This window comes from Primulina eburnea, chromosome 5, assembly GCF_022965805.1.
Source record: "Primulina eburnea isolate SZY01 chromosome 5, ASM2296580v1, whole genome shotgun sequence".
Taxonomy (NCBI): domain Eukaryota; kingdom Viridiplantae; phylum Streptophyta; class Magnoliopsida; order Lamiales; family Gesneriaceae; genus Primulina; species Primulina eburnea.
The window spans coordinates 1,760,597-1,782,587 of NC_133105.1; the positions used below are offsets into that span (position 1 = coordinate 1,760,597).

Genomic DNA, 21,991 nt, shown 5'->3' on the forward strand with positions numbered 1-21,991 from the left:
TGCTTCTTCCTTTATTGTAGCAGACAGCCTTTTTATATACTATATAAATTTAATGTTTGTTATATCTTTGAATATATATATATACATAACAAGGTACATAATTATGTCGGTAATTTTTTTGAATATTAGTTTCATATCCTAAGCAGTGAAATTTATTCATAGCTGAGCGAGCTACTGATATTTTACAATTATGTTCATGGCCCCTCCACCAATCTTTTTCTAGTACAATCTAAGCTCTGATAACATGTGATATCCCTGAAAAATCGAGCAAGTTTTAGTAAGAAATCTGAATGTATGAATATTCAATGTAATGAATGAAAATTAGAGTAACTAACTAATCTTTTTACTTTACTGAGTATATTCTTGTTTCGAGAAAACCTGGAATTTGTGAGCCATACTACGCATATTCTAATTTTTCAACAATACCCCAATTCCGGACATTTTTATTTTTATGAGAAGAATTTATATTTTATATTAAAAACTACGGTATTATTGTAAATCGATGTCATTTGTAACAAAACGGGCTATACTACCATTTTAATGCTTTTGGGACTTTCTTTTTATCCTTTCTTTCTTGTTTCTTTAAATTTTTTTACTCACGCATAAGATTTACGTTTTTAAAAATTTATATTCCAACATTCAGTTAATTTATTGGGAGACCTTGATTTCCATGATTTATATAACCATGTGTACAATACTGACAATCCAAATAAATATATAATATTATATTGTCGCTTCTCATTCTAACCCTACAAATAATGTTATTTTTTCCTAATTTGACATATATATATATATATATATATATATATATATATATATATATATATATATATATATATATATAAATTCTAAATGATACCACAAATAAGCATATCATAGTATTTAATAGAATTATATACCATGCATGTATCATATATATAACTATGTACGTGCACGCAACTTGGATGATTTAATGGCAAGTTTGGAAGAAGAGAAGTCATTTGTTGACCACAAAATCAAATGCTGAAGTTAATAGTTTAATATAATATAATATAATCTTTTGTTATTAATAACATATGATCATTAATGTATAATTGAATATGTCAATTATATTGGCATAATTTTCAAAATTTTAAAAGATTTACAAGATAACATCCCAGAAAAGGGACCACAAACGGCATGAAAGCATATGCAGGGAGCTAAAGTCAAGAAGGCCATTACAAGCTATAATATTTAAACCACATTTTCTACATATATACTTGACCATTTAACATTGTGAAGAGATCTACAAACTGATCAAAATTTCAATAATATTATTATTTCTCGCGGATTATGTTATTGTTTCCCCGTTAATTTGAATTTAAATATTCTAAATCTTGAGCCAAAACGAAACCGTCGTACCTTAACCTTTTCTCACTTCATCAATTTGTCTATGACTGATCAGTGGAAGGGAAGAGTTCACTGAAGTCATAAGTAAAGAGAGATTAATATCCATAATTATTAAATGAAAATAACAGTTCAAATTTATTGGATCAATTAATTTCTTTAATATATACATGAAATGGATTATAACTATGACAAAGATATTGGGAAAAAATAATAAATTCATTGGTAGGACCAGAGAGGGCTAATATATAGGGAATGTCTGCTTCCACTATCTTAAATTTTTTCATGAATTTCATGTACTTTCAATTTTATACATCAAATATACCTAAAAATATGATTTTGAGTAGCCCACGTAAAATTATATTGAGTGTGCTCTACTGAATCAATGGTCAATGGTCCTTTATAATGTGGATTATGTACATGCAGGGAGGGAATTGTATTGTGTAATGTGAATAGGCAAGCAATCTCAGTAAAGGTGTGCATCATTCATCAACTCATGCCTAAAACTAGGGCATTTCTGCTTAATCTACACATTTGCTTCCATAATTTCTCTGTGATCACAATGAACAATGGGGATTACATCTTTTGGAATTTCATTGCTCGTACGTAGCTGATAGTCGAACTAATGTGTGAAGGTCCAAAACATGAGTCTCGACGCTACCAAGAGATTGGAAATACAAGAACCATGAGGTGAAGTGATGTAAAATGAGCTCCACTAGAAATGATCTTGATTCGGGGTTTTGAAATTTTTTGACTAAAAAAATTTCAAAATTTTTATGAGAAGTTTGATGGTCACTCACCATGCATGAGATACATGATGCCTTCCTATTCAAATTTACTTCTAAACCTAGGTCAACACTGAGCTAGGATCATTAATTATCTGTTCGGGCTAAGATTTTAAACTATGAGACTTTTTTTTACTTTTTTTAAGTTGACTAGACAGGATGAAAATTCAGAAGCTAGCTAGATTCAAAACAGTATAATTTGCGAATGATTATTTTGCAGTACAAGGTATTACATTAAAACGTCTCGATCCTCGTACAAACCAATGCACATATATTTCTAAAATTTAAGCATGCAAATCAAATCCACGTCTTGTAAAGCTTCTCTGGATTCATATACCTCTAAGTTTACTGAACCAAACTGAATACCTTAAATAGATTATACATATCAATGAGGAGATTTTATTACAAGAATTTGATGAGACTTAATCTCTGGAAATGTAAGGGCTTCTGTCGCATTTTGTTAATAGTTAATACACATGCATGTTATATGGCTAAGGCCGACGGGCTGCATACATATAACCCCGTGAACGCGATAACTAGTGTAACTTAGAAATGACATATCAACAAAAATTGTGGAACGTTGCATTTGGATCGAGAGAATTACTTTGGGTAGAGGAACTTGATTTGGAGAAATGCTTCGAAAATTAAATTTCAAATGACATCATTGTTGGGTGTATTTAAAATTTAAATTGTTTTTATTAATGGAAAAGCTTAAATTAAGATGGATAAATTTGAAATCTCAGTACATAAAAATATCTAAATAATTAAAAAAAATATCTGCAATCTTTGACAAAAATACACCTTAAGTTCATTTCTGGTGCCACCAGAAAATATATCATCCATCCACATTTCTGGTTTATCAATATTTAATTAAGGCCACTTGGCTGTATAATTTTCAAACACAAGAAATTAAATATTGATAAACCAAAATTAAGAAAATTTTGATGGGAAATCATTATTCCACAAAGAAGCAACGTTACCTAAGGTCGCATATCATGAAAATGGATCACAATGAAGAATTTTAAATATTTCGACTCAAATCTAATTATCCAAAAAAATCCCATCATAATATAGGAAGCTATATAATCTAATCATCTATCTAGCTCAATTAATCATACTTCACACACAATCTTGTAGTGCCAATATCAACTAACTTCCCAAAAATTGCATGTAAAAGTTTGCTCGTCGAAGCACTTAAGTAAAAATGAAAGGATTTTTTTTTCTAGCTAGCCTATTGGAGTTTAGATTAAAACAGAAGGAAGATAAATTTGGCGAAATGGAGGGTATTTTAGGAATGGATCCATACTAATTTGTTAAAAAAAGGAAGAGAAAGTAAGGTAGATAGAAGAAAAGAAGCTTAATTACAAGAACTAATGATAAATGCAAAGTAAATAAAGATAGCAAAGTAAATAAAGATAGAAGTTGTACCTTTTAAAGCTCTGCAACATCGCTGGTGCAGTACCTTGAGAAGGCCTGTTGTGCCCATCAAAGCAGCGACAAGAACAACAACCTATGCCGAAGGTAATAACATCAAACATGATAAAAATATATGTTTATATATCTAAACGATTATTTTCAATCCTGTCTTCTGATCAGAAAGTTCAGCTCAAGGCAAAAACAAGTCAAACAAAGTCAGTAGAGAATTAGATTGCTCGCTAACGTAACCTGAAAAAGAACAGTAGTCATCGTTGAGTGTGAATGGCCAATTAAAGAAGCAGAATATGCTATATTATATGTTTATATATTATATATAGAGAAAAGCTTCAAGCACAAGGGCGATCAACTATGGCGTGCGATACATGTGAGTATTCAGGCTCGCAGTTCATAGCATGAAATAATGGGAATGTATCTGTCATCTGTCTATATACCATTCTCCCATTGATTATACACATTGTACTCAAAATTCAATGCTAAATATATAAATATATATATATATGAATCACAAAGTGGCCTGACAGGAGTCGTGTTTGATACATGAATTACCTCAACTTCTAAATGAACGTGTCTTGAAATTTTCAGTTAGATGTCCAAGTCCAGTGACATTGAACCCTTGCCCTTGTCTTCGTTCTGATTGTAAGGCCTTAACTGGAGGAGAGACGGGATTGGTGGAGATGAAGAAGAAGATGAATCGAAGGTGGGATGTGTCAACTGCTCCCGTGGCAGTGTTGAATGGGACACCATATCACATTCATCTGAATCTGAAACGGGACAATCCATGTTCACGCCGAAAAGCCTCAGTCTCTTTGCTGAAGCCTTGCCTTGGACCACAGGAACCGATTCAAATACCATTTGCTCAACCCCACTTCTCCTTTGGGTTTGCATCATTCCCACCTGTTGTGGGGCGAAAAGGCCAACTCCAGCTGATGCTCCTCCTCCTCCTCCTCCTCCAACAGCTCCTGAAGATGATCTCAGATACAGTATGGACCCAGGTGGACAAGGGTTTCCATTGACGACTGTGGTATTGTAGGAATAAGGGATTTGTCCAGATTGGTAATGATGCTGAAACTGATTATGAGACTGATTGTGTGCTGCCATGGAGGCGTTTGCTTGTAGAAAGTGTGAATAATCTCTGGACGGTGGTGGCTGCATGAAGAGGGGATTCCATGGATGAATAGACCTGTGGAAAGAGAATTGGTGGGCAATTGGAAGTGTGGGAATTGGACTGGGAAACTCGGGTGCATCTGGGCGGCGCCTCCAATCTATGAAGAGCCGATCCTTTCCCAATTCACCCATTCCTCTCTGGAATGAGACAATATCCCCGGCGTCTAGCTTCTTCTCCTTCACAAAACGGCTCCACCCTTTGGTCATCACGTAACTCTGGCTGCTGTTCCAGTAGGAGTACCTGAATCGCCACGGCTTACCGTTCCTATCCTCGAAATTCAACAGAAGCCCCTTCTCGTTTGTCGAAGAATCCAGAGGGAAATACTTCTCGGCGTGCTGCTTGGGTATCACTAATCGATTTAGCTTGCCGACATCGCTAGGCGTGACAACTTTGTCGAACATGTGCTCTCTCTCGATCAGCACATGAGATGCAGTGCTCATGCCTTCTACTCCTCGCATCTGATGATCCTCTTGTGCAGCATCGTGGCCATTGGTGCTGGGCGAGTGTTGGGCTGCTCCTGCTCCTGCTCCGCCGCCTTCTTGGTGGTGGTGGTGATAGGTAAAATGTTGAAGAGTAGAGGACGACGAAGAAGGCATACCTCTAGACCCCGTTATTTGATGCTCTTCAGAAAACCCTGGCCTGCCTGACATGAAATTCATGATGTTTTCCCGGATTAAACTTTTCAACTCTACTGAAACTCTGACAGATCTTCTCGAGAGTTAGAGAGAGAGAGAGAGGGAATAATGAAAAATGGAAGATGGAAACTGGATTAACCCCAACCAACAAAGTACTCAACACAACCCAAATCCACGTATATTTATTTGCTTATATATGTGTATTCTGCAGCTGGATTTAGTATCAGTGGAACACCAACAAGAAGCAGCTGCAAAATTCGAAATCTGAATACAAAAAAACATGTGCTATATTTAACAAGTTTACTAGGGCTGAAAAAGATTTTTTCTTTCTTTTTCCCCCCCTAGCTTCCTTGTTAGAAAAATTAAAAATAGAGTACTTCAATATGCTTAACAGAATAAAGGGTCGGTGGCTTCTTCTTTGTCCTCCCCAAAACTCATATCATCCCCATGGAGGACATCCAAAGTGAAAGATTTGAAAGCAAGGCTAATCATCTCAAAATTTTCTTCTCTAGTTGACATCCGATCCATTTCAAGAAATATCGGGAATAAAAATGAAAAGAAAATCAGAGGAGAGAAATCACCATAAGTTGCTAGCTAGATATTAATACGCATACAATTTAATATAATATATATGTGGGCTTCAATTTTTTCAAGTGTGAGGAAGTTTCTCAAGTACTTAGGCCATTTTCCTTGAATTTATTCCACCAAGCTCCGATTCTCCTTCTTCGCTATCAATGCGTGTGTGTGTGAGAGAAAGAAAGACTTTGTAAGTAGAGAAAGGAAGGCTAGGGGAATGGAAATGGGTGGTGGGGGGCCATTAATTATCTGGTTGGGTTCATGTGAGCTCGTCCTTGTCAATTAGCCTGGGTGGCTGCTAGTATTACTGTTCAACTATAATACACACACATATACTTACACTTGACTAATTAGATTCCGAGATTGAGGCTCTGATATTTTATAATCAACACCAGTACTAGTGTCACTAATTAGATTAACCTAGCATATATATCCATTACTGCAATCCATCGTAAGATTCTTACAATATTGTATGTGGTTTTTATATTTTTTATGCATAAAAATTAACTGGATCTATCTACAAACTCTTTACTTCTATTTATTCGCTACCCAAAAAAAATAATTTAAATTCATTAACTCCTTTTATATGCATACCTTCCTCTCTTTTTCTGTAAAGTACAATTCGTGTGGAATTAAGGGGTATTTTAAATTGTAGTTAAACCCACAACTAATCTTCATGATTAAATGATCTAGAAATTATATGACATTATGTACAAGTACATAGGATGTTGGTAGTTTTAAATACAGTACTTCCATATATATATATTCCTCAACTAATAATATTTCGTTACCCTTCATAAAAAAAAAATTGTAATATTTTCAAAATTACTTTATCGAATGTTTTATGATCACACATTATATTCGATAAATTGATTCAGAATAGGCTGTAATTTGGTATTATAAGGTAGCCCTTAATTAATGCACTTAAATGAAGAGCAAGATCATTATAATAATTGTGATTGAATATGAGGTTGGTTAATCAAGAGGAAAAGGAAAGTACACATTTGGAGTTGTGAGTTCAAATGTTAGGTTAATTAGCCAGCTGTTTTGTGTAGTAAGAGGTAATTGTTATCGGGCAACTTGGGATTGGGACTAGGACGATGCTCTATTATTATCCTATAAGATTAATTACATTACTTATTTCAACTCATCAGTTGGGCTTTAATTATATAATAAGTAAATGTTTGTTGTCCACAACACATAATACAAAGTCTATCCCAATTATTTATATTACCAACAAACATGGTGCATGTACTTTCTTAATTACATTTTGATTATTTATTGACTTTTTTCTTCTTCAAATCTTCATCCAGAAAGAAGAGGTCGGAGTAAGGCTCGATTTGTTCGACCGAAATTTCGAGACGAAAAACATTTTATAAAATGTGAATTATGGTATTTATAATAGAAACACGCCGAGATAGATAGATAAATAAATAAAGACTAGGATCGGAGATATTATTAGTAGATGGAATTAAAGTTGATCATTCGAATGGTTGTTTGAATAGCTGATATATGCTTAAGAATGGCGCGGACAGTCTATGTAGCACAGTGTTCATGGACCACCTATGTATGTTTATATGCATACATTACAGAAATATAAATATATATTTTCTGCAATTTTGCTTTTCCATTGATTTGGTGTGTGGAGTAGCTACGGTGTTATATGGACCATTTTCAGCATTATTAGTTAATAGAGGTGGCCAATTCTCGACACCTACCCTCTCTCCATTCATAATTAATTTTGTCATTTACCACTAAATAAAAATATATATTTCATTTAATTTTAAAATATTATAATATAGTCATGGCTCAGCCCCACTGGTATCAGAGTGACTCTGCGTGGGTTTGGGATGATGAGGCAAATCTCAGCGAGGACGCTGAGTCCCAAAAGAGGGGTGAGAAGGCCCTTAGGCGAAATCTCACATCGCTAAACAACAGGAGAGATGCTGTGCATTTAAATGAGCGTATAGCAACCCTTGTGACGTGTTTTAAAGCCGTGAGGCCTCGGGTCAAAGCGGACAATATCACAAGTGGGCTGGGCCGTGACATAAAAATTCATGTGAATTGAGCTCATGGGTAAATTTTTTTTGAGATAGATATTTTATTTAGATCACTAATAAAAAAATATTATTTTTTACAAGAAAAGTTCTTTTAAAATATTGTAAATATGGGTGTTGTTGACTCGTCTCACGAATAAAGATCCGTGAAACCGTATATGTATACATGTGTGTGTGCGCCTTTTAGCTTTTAAATTTAAATACTTGAACAGTCGTGTATGACATGCATCAAGATATTTCTTTTTTTCTTATCCCTTCACCCCGTTTCGTCCTTCAATTAAATTAATTGTATGTGTGTCCCTTAATATATCGACAATTTTCTTGCATATATATATATATAAAGCAATAGATTTACAACTTGGGATGGACCCAAGATATCAGTAGAGGCGAGCAATTTAATAGCTTATGCGTGAAATTTAACTTTTTATATATAAAAAATGAAATCATGTATAAAAGTTTAATTCTTTATTACTATTATATATAAAGCCACTACGAGACTTTGGGCCCGCAAAGGAGAGATTCCCCAAAGGGTGGCACTATGAAAATCGACTCCTATGGTGTAACACACAGGAAGATTGGAGTTGCTTAATGTTGTCGATGGTTGCTTCAAAAAAAATATCAATTGGTTGGTGGAGGCGGTTTGTTAAGGAACGACGTGGAAGATTGGATTATAGGATTTATGCATAACACCGGTCGTTGCTCCATAGAAGAAGTGGAACTCTAGGACGTTGCCCGACAGGGTACGTATGAAATTAGCATCGACTACGGGATTAAATAAAATACTTTTGGAAGTAGACGCAGAGTCAATGGTTGAACATGGAAGAAATGACTGTCTCTCCTCTAATTAATTGAATCCCCAAATGCAAAAGACTCCTTGCTGGAGATTTGGAAGATAACATCAATAAGAAATATTATAGAGAACAAAATCGGGTTACAGATTTTATGGTGTCTGAAACGCTAAAGATTACTAAAGGAATGAAAACAATCACGGCTCCCCCGAACCAGCTACAAAAAATCATGATAAAGACAAGACAGTCATTGAAAAATATACAAGGATTCTTATAAATTAGAAATCACTGTCTCGATGTCTTCATCCATCCCTACTATAAAATACACACACGTCCATTACCAAGTACTATTCATTTCCTGTCTTATCTTTCTTAATTATAAAACATATAATAAATCAATATTCAGCCATTAAATAATATGTATATATTTATATATATACTTCAATTAAATATATTGTTAATAATCCTCAAGGAAAAGATATCGCCAAGTTTCATCTAATGATACATAGATTAGATCCCGCCCACCTAAATTACCACACTCAATAATTATGTCCCCAATCAATATATATATTTATATATATATATATATATATTGATATTAAAAGTAAAATAGTTAATGGCCAAATATTTGGACCCCTCCAAACTCAACACAATCGTCCAACCTCATACCCTGCATGTTGCTCTATCTCTGTGGTCCAAAATTCACTAAATATTTATTTGTTTCTGGGAATTAAATAATATTCATCAATTATTAATTAGAATTGAATTCTATTAAGTTTAACTAACTAGCATTGAGCCTCTAGCTAGCTGTATTTAATTAATTACTTTCTATTTTTTTAAGTTTTTTAGTAACGTGCAGTGACCATATTAATAAATCATATGAATTCAGAACCCTACTCCATACCTACTAATTACTGGTCCGTACTCTATATAGTCTTCCCTGTAAATTCCTTAATTTTAGGATACAATTATAAAATTTATTGTATCATTTAAATAAAAAGAAAACGAGCGTGTGTTTATATATACTAGCAAGAAGCACGTGCGATGCACGTAAATATTAATTATTTAATAAAAATTAAAATTTGTTTTTTTTAAAAAAATAATTTTAATCATTTTTTTATTTATATTGGTTTTGTATTTTGTCATATTAGATGAATAAATTAATTAAGAACTTATATACCTTACTTTCAAAATTATTTCTCAAATTAGAATTCAAATCGTTAATTTTGTAATATATAATAAATTATAATGAACATAGTATATATAACGATTTGAACTGAAACAAATTTTGAAAACATATATCTAAATACCACGTATCCAAATTATGGATTTTATAAATACATAAATCATAATTTATATAAGTGAAGCACACTAATAAAAAATAATTATCAATTTAAAATATGTGTGATTAACTCATCAAAATATTATGAAAACTAATGAAATATTAATACTGATAATAAAATATAACATATAATATTCAATTTAAATATTATTTAACCTCCCACAGAACTTTTTTACCTTTTGTACTGTTGCATATATAATTATTTTTTTTCTTATCTTCTTGTGATACTATAATTTATTACTTAATTAGAAACTACACTAAAATATAATTACAAAATTGCATTAAAATCATAAAATAACATTTAGAAAGAAAATTAAATGGATAAATATTTAAAGTTAGTGTGAAGATGGATTATTTGATAAAATTAATATAGGAGTACATTTTATTCTTAAAGTGATATAAATTAATACAATTAATGTATATTGTAGTGATAATTCATTAGCATTTGTTAGACTATTAATTATATATTATGTGGAATAATTAGGCTACTAACTAATTATATATTAGATGGAATAAATAAAAAATTTTGATATTTCATTTTTACACTTACAACAATTAGAAATTTACAAATATATCTTTATTGAATCTTTGGATTTGTATTGATAAGGAGGTCATTTTTATCTTTTGACAATTGAAAAACATGGTCAATTATCTACACTTTTGTAGTTATATAGATAAAAAATATATTTTTTTATTAAACATATATTCATTTTTAATGAATAGATTTCCCATAAATTGTGTAGAAAATTTTCATGCAATTAATCTAACAACACACATGATAGTAGAAAATTTACAATGAAAAACTTTGTTATTATTTTTATACTTTTATAAGTATAATAGTTAAATATATATTATTTTGATATTTTTAATGGTTTTTTTAAAATTAAAAAATCTATTCTTTTAATAATTTTTCTGAGAATTATGTAGCAAGAAAATGTTATTTCTCTAATATATTTTTATTTTCAAATATCTATTCAATTTTTATGTCACATTATTTTCAAAGTTTCTTATTTTGCAATTTTCTATTAAAAAATAAAAACATTATTATGATCCTCATGTATTTAATGATTGTGTAGAAAATTTTGATGCAATTAATCTAACAACACATAATTTATGGGAATAGTAGAAAATTTAAAATAAAAAACTTTCTTATTATTTTTACGCTTTTATAAATATAATAGTTAAATATATATTATTTTAATATTTCTAATGAAAAATATATTTTTTATTAAAAAATCTATTCTTTTAATATTTTTTGTAAGAAATATGTACGAAGAAAATATTATTTTTTAAAGTATTTTTTATTATCAAATATCTATTCAATTTTTATGTAATATTATTTTAAAAATTTCTTAATTTAACCCTAAATTTTATATAGATTTTCCACCAATGTCCATGCAATTAATACAAACAATGTAAATAATAAGTTTTATTTTGTTCAAGTTTGCATGAAGGGTAATTTTGTCAATGCACAATCGGAAATTAATTATTAGTAATGATGAGGCATTTATGTCCTATTATTTTTATCTTTACATTACAATAATAATAAGTTTTATTTTGTTCAATTTTGCATGAAGGAGGGTAATTTTGTCAATGCACAATCGGAAAACAATGTCAATTATACACACTTTTATAGGTATATAGATATAGATATATATATATATATATATATATATATATATATATATATATATATATAATTTCGACAATATTATTTACATTTACTGACATTTATTTACATAATGGCCAAATGAAATGTGATAAATGAAACACGACACAGAATAAATATATTTGAATAACAAATATATATACCACGAAAATTTTCTGACTCTTATTTTGTGTTATTTATAATTGTGATCTTTATAATTTTGAATAAGGGTGCTTTTTCCCCTTATCATCTATATCTAAATCCATCTGTGTGATAAATTATTACGAATTTGATTGATGTCTTATTTGATTGATCGAGATAAATAATGTTTGTACAAAACAAGTGATATGATATGACTATTTATATTAATACTTACAAGTAATTGAACCAAACAATATCTTAGCATAAAAAGTAATAAATTTTCATGGATGACCCAAATAAGATACACATCTCACAAAATACGATCCGTGACACCGTCTCACACAATTTTTTGCCATAAAGAGTGAGTCTCATGTGAGACCGTCTCACGGATCATAATCGGTGAGACGGGTCGATCTTACTCATATTCACAACAAAAAATAATACTCTTAGCATAAAGATATTTTTTCATGGGTGACCTAAATAAGAGATCCGTCTCACAAATACGACTCGTGAAACCATCTTACACAAGTTTTTGCCATAATAGATATATTGATCGTTTAATATTTGAGTTACCATTAAAGATTTATGGTTGGATGAAATTGACAAGGTGGAGGACGAGAATTATAATCATATTTGTATATATATATATATATATATATATATATATATAGATAGTGGGCTGAAACGTCGTAATTAGATACAACTCAATCCAAATTCCAAATTGATGGTGGATACCTACCCAGGTTGCACAGATAGGGATACCTTCTTCTACATGAAATCATCATCCACGCGGGGAAATATCCAATATCATTTTTTTTCCAAAATAATATACAATATATATAATATAATATTTTGGCTCGTATAAATACGATAAAAGATATTTATATAATATTTATTATATCTTGTAAAAATACGATAAAAGATTATAAATGCATCATTAATTATTTTATATATACAACTCGAGGCTTAATTAACGTTAATAGCACGTGAGTATTCACAGATTATCTAACATATATAATTAGATAATTATACCTGGTTATGGTCAGCAGCAATTCACACGAAATCGGAATTGTATTCTCGGTGGGCAGCAGGCCGGCAATAGTCATATATATTATACAGAACCTGCTCCAGTACCATATGCCATGTTACTGTATTTAAAAGGCAGGTCTGCACCTAATTATATTAGTGATGATCAATTTAATTACACATCGTCCTAATTAAATCGATTGAGATTTTTCATGATAAAAAACGTATGGATTATTAGTCATTAAGTTTGGTTTAAAACTTGTAGCTTAATTGGAACCTAAATAATTTCGGGGTTTGTACTACAACCTACAACATGGCTATACAGACGGCCAAGTAGGCCAAACTCGAGTTAGCGCCTGGAGAAACAAGGAGCAAGTTTTTATATATCCGTGTTTGATCTTGTTCCATTTTGCCGGTTGCACTGTTTCCGGAGGGTACTTGGACCTGGGATGAGATAGGACGGCAGTCCAAAGAAGAAAAAGACACAAGATTTTTTACCTCCTCGACTGCGCGTGGATAGGGGTTCCCGATATCCATTAGCTTCTGAAAGCCTTGATCCTCCGAGGAGGAGGAGGAGGGACTTTCTTTTTTCGTTTCTTTGAAATTATAAGATGGGGATGCCAATTTCATTCTCATTTAAACAAATGAGCAGTTTACATTTTGTTCATCTCATATGCTTGTCGAATTATACGAAGTATTTTCGTGCCCATTTACGCGTTTTGGATACGTCCATATTGTTCTATGGATAGAGCAGTAGCAGATTTTATTTTGGGATCAAGAGTTGCTGCTAGTAGACCTGGAGTACGTGGATGTGCTATGGTGTACTTGATTAAGGCAAAAACTTGTGTGAGACGGTCTCACGGGTCGTATTTTGTGAGACAGATCTCTTATTTGGATCATCCATGAAAAAATATTACTTTTTATTCCAGGAGTATTACTTTTTATCGTGAATATCGGTAGGGTTGACCCGTCTCACAGATAAAGATTCGTGAGACCGTCTCACAAGAGACTTACTCCTCGACTAATGCTTAAGTACGTTGAATTGATGTTGCATTTAACTGACTTACTATCGATGGATACTACGTCAGAAGAAACTCGGAACCTAACTAAAATCGATTTTTCTAAAAAATTAATCTAATAAATGTTAATTGCATAACACACATATTTAAGTTTGGCTGCTATTCGGTATGGTATACTTGAGCTTTGTATGGTTTGCTTAATCTCCAGGCCATAGGTTTTTTGGATTTTGTTGCCTATAAATATGGTAATTTTTTAACTATTCTTCGTTAATGCATATATTCTCTCTTTCAATATTGCGAGATTTTATCAAAAAAATAAAATAAAATTATCCCTGACATGTCGAGAACCCAATTATAGTTGTTATCATATATTGTAAGATAAGATATTTGAATACTTTAATAACTATTAAATTCAATTGGAAACCGTGGGATTAATTATCATCCACCTCCAGTAATAGTAATTTTCGGGGAAGGAATAGTAATTTAGTACCAATTATTTAATAATTAAAAGTTAATGACCTGGAGGTTTGTAGCCTGTACTTAATTTATTTGTTCTAACTGTACGTAAACGTGCAATGTTTTGTAATTAATTAAGTGAGACACCTCTGTCCAAATTAGGGATTCTTAATATATAATATTATAAAATACCAAATACAGCTCTTAATTGTATTTTGAGTAGGTATATTGTGAGACGGTTTCACGAATCTTTATCTGTGAGATGGGTCAACTTTATTGATATTCACAATAAAATTAATAATCTTTTTTCATGGATGACTCAAATAAGATATATATCTCACAAAATACGATCCGTGAGACCGTTTCACACAAGTTTTTGTCTTGTAATTTTGAGTTATTATTATTATTATTATTATTATTTTAATCAATCCATGTTCAAGCTCGTATACACACATCATATTAGATGAGGCCTCTTGGCTCAAGAGATGCTGAAACATTATGCTAGGAAGCGCACTTTTCCTAGATGCATTATGAAGATTCATTTGCAGAAAGCCTATGACACAGTCCACTGGGAGTTCTTTCGTGATGCCCTTCGGCTCTTGAACTTCCCTCCCATGTTTATTTCATGGATCATGGAGTGTGTTTGTACTACATCATTCTCAATCTCCTTTAACGGCCAACTTCATGGGTTCTTTAAAGGCGCTAGAGGATTGAGGCAGGGGGACCCTTTATATCCTTTTCTATTTGTCATTTGTATGGAGATTCTTTCAAGGTCTCTTCTTTGGGTCTCTCGATCGCCGGATTTCAATTTCCATCCCAGGTGCGCTCTCTTGCATATTACTTATCTGGTTTATGCCGATGACTTATTGATTCTGTCTCGGAGTGATGTGATGAGTGTGAGGATTTTTTTGGAGTGTGTGGATAGTTTTGGAAGGATGGCTGGCTTGAGGGCCAATGTGTTGAAATCTAATATCTATATGGCGGGGGGTTAAATAACCTGATAGGAGTGAGATATTGAGCATGTGTAGCTTTCGTCAGGGTTCTTTCACTTTTCGTTACTTGGGTATTCCTTTGGCTGCGGCGAGGTTGAGAGAGTCAGATTATAGTGTCTTGGTCAATGCTAACTCCAAAAAGATCACAGCGTGGCCGAGACACACTCTATCTTATGCGGGGAAGTTGGAGTTGATTCTTTCGATGGTCCAAGGTATGAAGTGCTATTGGCTTTCGGTCTTGCCTATCACATGTGGGGTGATTGGCAAGATTAATTCGGTTTGTAGGAGATTTATGTGGACGAGCAAGAATCCTCCTATTGCATGGAGTAAGATTTGCTCGCCAATTGAGGATGGGGGTTTGGGTATTCGAGATCTTAGAGCTTGGAACAAGGCGCTTCTCACTAAGATCCTGTGGAATATTCACATTAAGAAGGATACATTGTGGGTTCGGTGGGTGCATCATTATTACTGGAATGATGTCATTGATTGGAGGTGGAGGAAGGATGATATTGTTCTCATTAAGAAGCTCGTGGAGATCCGAGATGAGCTTTTGGCTCGTGAGGGGTGTTGGGATACGGTGGTGGCTAGATTGTCGATTTGGTTTGGTACGACGAAGGGTTTTTCGGAAGCCTACAGGAGTTTCTTACCAGGGGCAGGTAGATGGCCGTGGAAACCATTTTTATGGAGACCACATATCTTACCTAAACACTGTTTCGTCCTTTGGATTTTTGTTCATGAGAAGTGCTTGACAAAGGACAGACAGCCCTATATCCTAGACAAGTCTTGTGGTCTTTGTGGTACTGTAAATGAAATTGCACAACATGTTTTCTTTGAGTGTACAGCTTCTACACAGCTTTGGGTTAGATTGTGGCAGTGGTTGGAAGTTCAGTGTATGGTGCGTTCTATGACAGGTTTACTTCGTCTTCTCCGCAGGAGATTCAGAGGTACTACCATGCGTGCACGGAGGTGCCACTCGGGGATAGCTGGATTGGTTTATCACATTTGGAGTGCTCGTAACATGGCACTTTTTGACGGTGAGAGGCCGGATGTGGAAGCTATCTTTCGGAAGATTTTGATTCATGTTCATCGAACGCTGGCTGCTGGATGATGTTCATATTTTGTCTCCCAGTATTTGGATTTCATTCTTGGGATGTATCTATTTTTGAAATAACCATTTTCTTCGATTATGGTTTTCGAACACTGATTATGTGATCCCTAGATATACCCAGCGTATTTTGTATTCTCTTTATTTACCATCTATGATATGCGTTCATATAAAAAAAGCATATTAGATGAGGTCATATATGACGTCTTATTAAAATTATTATCATGTAATTAGATATAATCAATGCCACTTTCTTGACTATGGTGAGATAGTTCTATAAACACCAACAATTTTTTATTCTTTGTTTAAAAAAATTTGAAGGCGTGTGATTCCAAAAACTAAGGACAGAGACAACTTGCCACGCTCTTTTGTCCCACTTAATTATAACAATTATGTAACACCCCAAATAGTAATCAAACATTTTTAAAATAAAATAAAATTATATAATAAGATAAAGTAAATATAATTAGGAGTGGTTTACTATAATTATTAGGAGTGGTTTAATTATAATTAAATTCTAATTAGTTTTAATATGGTATTTTTGGGGAAATTTCCTGAAACTGATTTGAGGGTGTAAACGTGTGTTTGGTTTTAAATTCTTCATAAACTGATCAATATTAATTTAGTATCTAATTAGCATACAAATATGTATTTAGAGTTTAAATTAGATTATATTAAATTATTGGACATTTGGACTTTAATTAAATATCATAGATGCACGTTACTTCATAAACAATACTAATAATTTAGGGGTTGTATATTGATGATTATCTAATGGAAATAACTTTGATTTATAGATGTTGATAACGCTTAAGATCTTTAATTCAGTATTCGCAATTAAACTAAAGATCTCAAGTGTATACATTCCTATTTCGACATTATTTAGCAAAAGCTTCACATTAATAAAATTTGGTGCATATTGCTATTATTGGTGCTTTATTGTTTCCTTATATTTTGAAATTATGCATTTGGTTATGTGCTTGTGCTATATATTCTGATTGATGTATGTGTAATGTGAGTCACGTGAGGAAACTGAAAAATATTTTCTTGATACAGTGGAGACAATCATGAAATTTGGGGCGATGCAATTATATATAACCACATGTTTATTTTGAATCACCTATCTGATCAGTAGATTTTTTAATTCATTTACCTGACATTAATCAAAAGTTTAAAAATCTAAGGAAATTGTTTTCGTTGTACACAAAAACTATAGAATAAGTTTCTTGGAGAAATTTTATAAAACAAATATTTTCGGTTGACAGTAACTAATTAAACCTTTTCTATGGTCATGATATTAATTTGGATGTGTTTCGAGATAAAGAAAATTTTGGACTAATTTATATTCTCTCGATTTATGTAATGAACCTCCATTTGTACAACATTTTATCATAATTATATATAAAAATAAAACCTACCAATTACTCCAAAAATTAAAAATAAGTGGCGTCCTACATTTCATCACTGTGGTCGTATTTGCATTAGGTAATGTAACATTAATTACAACTTTTGCTTTTTTAAAAAAGTGGTTAAATTTACTTATATATTACGAGGAAGTGGGTACCACTAGAGTTTGAAAAAAAAATGGAAAACTAAAAATCGAAACGAGCAATGTTCGATAAATAAGTTATTATGATACTAACTTTGTATTATAATCATTTTTTTAGAAGCTAAATCAACATGTCACCTGTATTTTGGATTTTAAAAATAAATAAATAAAATCTAACGTATAATCTGAGTTTAAAAGACATACAAAATTGATTTTTATAATGTCAAAAGTCGAGAATCACTTTTTGTTTGCTCTGAATCCATGGTTGAAATATAATGTCGTGGTTAAATTATATACAGTTTAGGAGCAAATAGAGGAAAGGGAGAGATGAACACAAGAATCATGCAATGGGTAAAAGTTGGGCTGGCATTTGGTGCAAACTGGGGCTAGGTTAGGCCCTTTGTAGGCGCAGGACCACGCCTGCACATTCACACTGAGGCAAAATATCTCCTTATTTTTATTAGGCGCCCTCACCTGCGCACATATCCCCATCTTATCTATCATGCGTTGGCGTTGGCGTTGGCGTTGGCGCTTGTGTTTGCGTTGTATTGTTACTTTAATAAATGTGAGATCCTTAGAAATTTTTAGTTTCTCCCCAAAATCAACTCTACTAAAAAAGTATACAATTTTTACTTCTAGTTTAGTGTGGTCTTCAAATTTTATCTCAATGTCATATGTCTACTATTCAAAATGTATTTTTTTTTTGTACAGAATCATATATATAATTTGTTTTTTAAATTAATTTCCACTTAAATTATCATAAAAATTCACTATGATTTACGTTAAATCATATTTCAATGTTTATACACAGAAATTATTTTAAAATATTTAAAATTTATCTCGTAAATAATTTTAAATTTTCTCTTCGTTAAGTTAACATTCGATTAAGCCTGTGGGCTAAGTTCGAGTACATTGGAACGGTTGTAGTTTATTTGGGCTAACATTTGAGATCTAACCGGCCCAAATCACTGATCCAGTATTCATCAATTACATAACGTGGCAGAAATAGAAAACTTGCGAAAGGGGCAGCAGCGAGTTTTGAACCCTAATAACCCAGTGCAGTGACACTGGGAGGAAGAAAAATCGAACGCACAAGATGGACCCATTCTCTTCTTCATCGTCAGCTGGATCATCTTCCAAATTCTCGCCGGATGATTTGATGGATCAGCTGAAAACTCAGCTGGCCCAGGCTTATGCGGAAGAATTTCTTGAGGTACCTACCAATATCTTGCTCTGGAACTTCAATCAGTTAACGATTGTTACTTTAGAATGTGAACACATCTCTATCTTGCTCTCGAAATTCGATTAGAATACAAATTGCGAAATTGTATGCGTCTGATGATGTTGGTATGGTTATCGTGCTTGACATTACTAGGTTTCGCAAGGACTTGTGTTAGAGGTTTGAACGACTGGGTTCATACCTCGTTGTGTAACATTGTCAAAGCGTTTCAATACAGCTTGAGAAAAAACTAGGTCCAAACATGATTTTCCAGTCGTCTTTGAAATTATTTAATTCGTATTTGAAATTATCGAATCCGAGCCACACTCAGAGAATTTTGAAATTATCATATTCGAGCCTTTAATTTTGAATAGCTTGATAATGTGTTCAAATATTCCCTATTTTTCAAGCTTCAAATCAAGCTCGGATAGGCTGATTCAAGCTTTAAAATTTCCTTCATATTTCCTCGATTTAGTTTGTTAACATCCCTTTATAATAAATCCATGGTAGCTATTTCATTTCGATCTATTTTTCTCTCTGACTCAATGCATTAAATCTTATGTGCCGTTGCCACCGCCCCTAACGATCCATTGACATAAACCACTCCCAGCATGGGATTAATGTGAAAAAACCCCGTCGCTAATGTAATAAAAAAAAAATCTTCCGTACCATCAATGAAGGAATTCAGAATTTTAAATCTTTATGTCCAAGACTTGTATATCATTGTAATCACATCCCTCTAAAAATCAGATTTATTGTATAGAATTTTATGAGCAAACAACAGAGACCAAAACAAAGCAGTGCTCGCTACTCCCTGATTCAGTATTTTAGAGTTTACTGCTAGTGTCTGTAGAACCGGAAAAATGGCAAGTTGTTAACAAATAAATATAATCATATTAGATCGCACCACAAAGTACTTGGTACGGTGATTTTCCCAGTTTAAAACTATGTGGCTTGCCCTATTTCCTTCACCTTTGGGAACCACTAATTAGTTCCTGTTGGCTCTTAGCATTCGTGGGCTGCTTGTTTGAATTAAATGTACGCCATGATCTTGGAATACTTGTACTATCCCGTATCCCACCCCTGTACTTCCGTGTCATGTCAGCGTGTTGTGTGTTACTTCATCAATTGATCGTTTTGGTATCAAACACTATGAACAAACTGATTTCTTAATTAATTATTATGGGGTATTTTGTATGTGAAATCACGTGATAAATAATTTACATAGAATGCAAATGATTTTTTTGCATCATATATCTGGTAGTTCTTCTTTGTTCATCCAGCCAACAATAAAATTTTCTTAATGGCCACGCAGACTGTGCGAGGGAAGTGCTTTGATAAGTGCATCACTAAACCCGGTAGTAGTCTCAGTGGTAGTGAAGGCAGTTGCATCTCCAGGTGTGTGGAACGCTATATCGAGGCCACTGGCATTGTTAGCAGAGCCCTCTTTAACCAACCTCGCTGATATTACCTGGAGCAATGAGAACCACATACTCTACGGAGCTTCACAGATGTTAAGCGCACTTGATGTTCAGCAGATCTCCAGATGAGCCTCCATATATCGGACTTCTCTTTTGATGAATTTTTCTACACTTTTGCATTGTGTACCTGAGGAAATTTTGGAACCCCGTCACTTAGTAAACATTGACATTGGCCTTATGAACGACCTGCTGCCCCATATGACCTGCTGGTGTTTTTATCTATGGTTCACATACGTGTTAGTTGTGATCACAATTAGGAATATAAATGAACAAAATCTCGAATACTGGCTCACAATTATTTTAGGTGGCTCGAAATATTAAAACAATTAATATTGGCTCGGTTTGGGTCGAGTTAAAGTTCGAATTCATGTTGGATTCATTTGGTAAAAAAATTATGTTCTATGTAGAAAATGCTTGAACTTCAGCTCGAGTTTATTAGCTCATTTATTTTGAATATATTTATAAAGTTTAATAAATATATAATGCTCACAAGCAGCTCGCTTGTCACCAACCATTGAATCAAGTAATTAGAGCTTGAATTCGATTTCAAAATGTATTTGAATATCTTCAAGCTCGGCGCGAGTTTGACAAGTTCAAGTATGAAGCGATTAACATTCGAGTAATTTGAAAAACTGACTCGATTTGTTTGTACTTTTAACCACAATCTTTATCCTTTCGTTTGGTGGTTTTATATTTATGTTTTTTCGTTCTGCTTAGAAGTATCCTTGACAATATTTGACTGTAAAGTTACCAGTGTAGGAATTATGGACAATTGATTTGAGAGCTTGTTAGGTGGCTTAAAATGCAGTTTATTTTGTAGATCCACCCTACGTAGCGACAAGGAACAATGCTATGGCAGCTGTTGCTTGCACATGGCATTTTGGGTATTGCCTCGAGCTCAGTCTTTGATTTCTATTTACTGCTTTTGAATGATTTATACTATGGAGCGCCGCCCCTTTGTGAGGGATGTCGAATTATGGGGCGTCCTCTTCTCTGGGAAATCAAGTCAGCATCAACCACCTAGCTAGGTTTAGAATTTGGAGGGGTGATTTTTTTGTGCATGATAAAAAGAAAGAAATGTTGTAGCGTTAGTAAAGATGTTACTCCAAACGAGAATTTTCCCCCAAAGAGAAAAATAATAGCAAGGGGAATAACTCAAATATGGTATGTATAGGTCAAAGGAATGTGTTGCATTGGTGCTTTCA

The 21,991-nt window shown here is 32.9% G+C and overlaps 4 protein-coding genes across 4 annotated transcripts; 3 read left to right on the forward strand and 1 right to left on the reverse strand.

Moving 5' to 3' along the window:
* Positions 1 to 1,070: 1,070 nt before the first annotated feature.
* LOC140832143 (B3 domain-containing protein Os03g0120900) lies at positions 1,071 to 6,175 on the reverse strand. The gene is made up of 3 exons (XM_073195991.1): positions 4,134 to 6,175; positions 3,579 to 3,660; positions 1,071 to 1,440 (listed from the first exon to the last, which is right to left on the reverse strand). The coding sequence occupies exon 1, from the start codon at positions 5,409 to 5,411 to the stop codon at positions 4,170 to 4,172; it is 1,242 nt and encodes a 413-aa protein (XP_073052092.1). The 5' UTR covers positions 5,412 to 6,175; the 3' UTR covers positions 1,071 to 1,440; positions 3,579 to 3,660; positions 4,134 to 4,169.
* An 8,750-nt stretch (positions 6,176 to 14,925) lies between these two features.
* LOC140831859 (secreted RxLR effector protein 78-like) lies at positions 14,926 to 15,432 on the forward strand. The gene has a single exon (XM_073195578.1). It carries the CDS (start codon positions 14,926 to 14,928, stop codon positions 15,430 to 15,432), a length of 507 nt encoding a protein of 168 aa, XP_073051679.1.
* A 28-nt stretch (positions 15,433 to 15,460) lies between these two features.
* On the forward strand, positions 15,461 to 16,540 carry LOC140831860 (uncharacterized). The gene has a single exon (XM_073195580.1). The coding sequence runs from the start codon at positions 15,461 to 15,463 to the stop codon at positions 16,538 to 16,540; it is 1,080 nt and encodes a 359-aa protein (XP_073051681.1).
* Positions 16,541 to 19,085: 2,545 nt separating this feature from the next.
* LOC140832144 (mitochondrial import inner membrane translocase subunit Tim13-like) lies at positions 19,086 to 20,985 on the forward strand. The gene is made up of 2 exons (XM_073195992.1): positions 19,086 to 19,299; positions 20,621 to 20,985. The coding sequence occupies exons 1-2, from the start codon at positions 19,183 to 19,185 to the stop codon at positions 20,768 to 20,770; spliced, it is 267 nt and encodes an 88-aa protein (XP_073052093.1). The 5' UTR covers positions 19,086 to 19,182; the 3' UTR covers positions 20,771 to 20,985.
* The last annotated feature ends 1,006 nt before the right edge of the window (positions 20,986 to 21,991 follow it).

Bases quoted from the DNA above. Each gene is read 5' to 3' on its own strand.
- LOC140831859 (XM_073195578.1), top strand. From the start codon at position 14,926: ATGCTGAAACATTATGCTAGGAAGCGCACTTTTCCTAGATGCATTATG.
- LOC140832144 (XM_073195992.1), top strand. From the start codon at position 19,183: ATGGACCCATTCTCTTCTTCATCGTCAGCTGGATCATCTTCCAAATTC. The intron at 19,300-20,620 runs GTACCTACCAAT...ATGGCCACGCAG, and splicing joins ATGCGGAAGAATTTCTTGAG to ACTGTGCGAGGGAAGTGCTT.
- LOC140831860 (XM_073195580.1), top strand. From the start codon at position 15,461: ATGTGTAGCTTTCGTCAGGGTTCTTTCACTTTTCGTTACTTGGGTATT.
- LOC140832143 (XM_073195991.1), bottom strand. From the start codon at position 5,411: ATGAATTTCATGTCAGGCAGGCCAGGGTTTTCTGAAGAGCATCAAATA.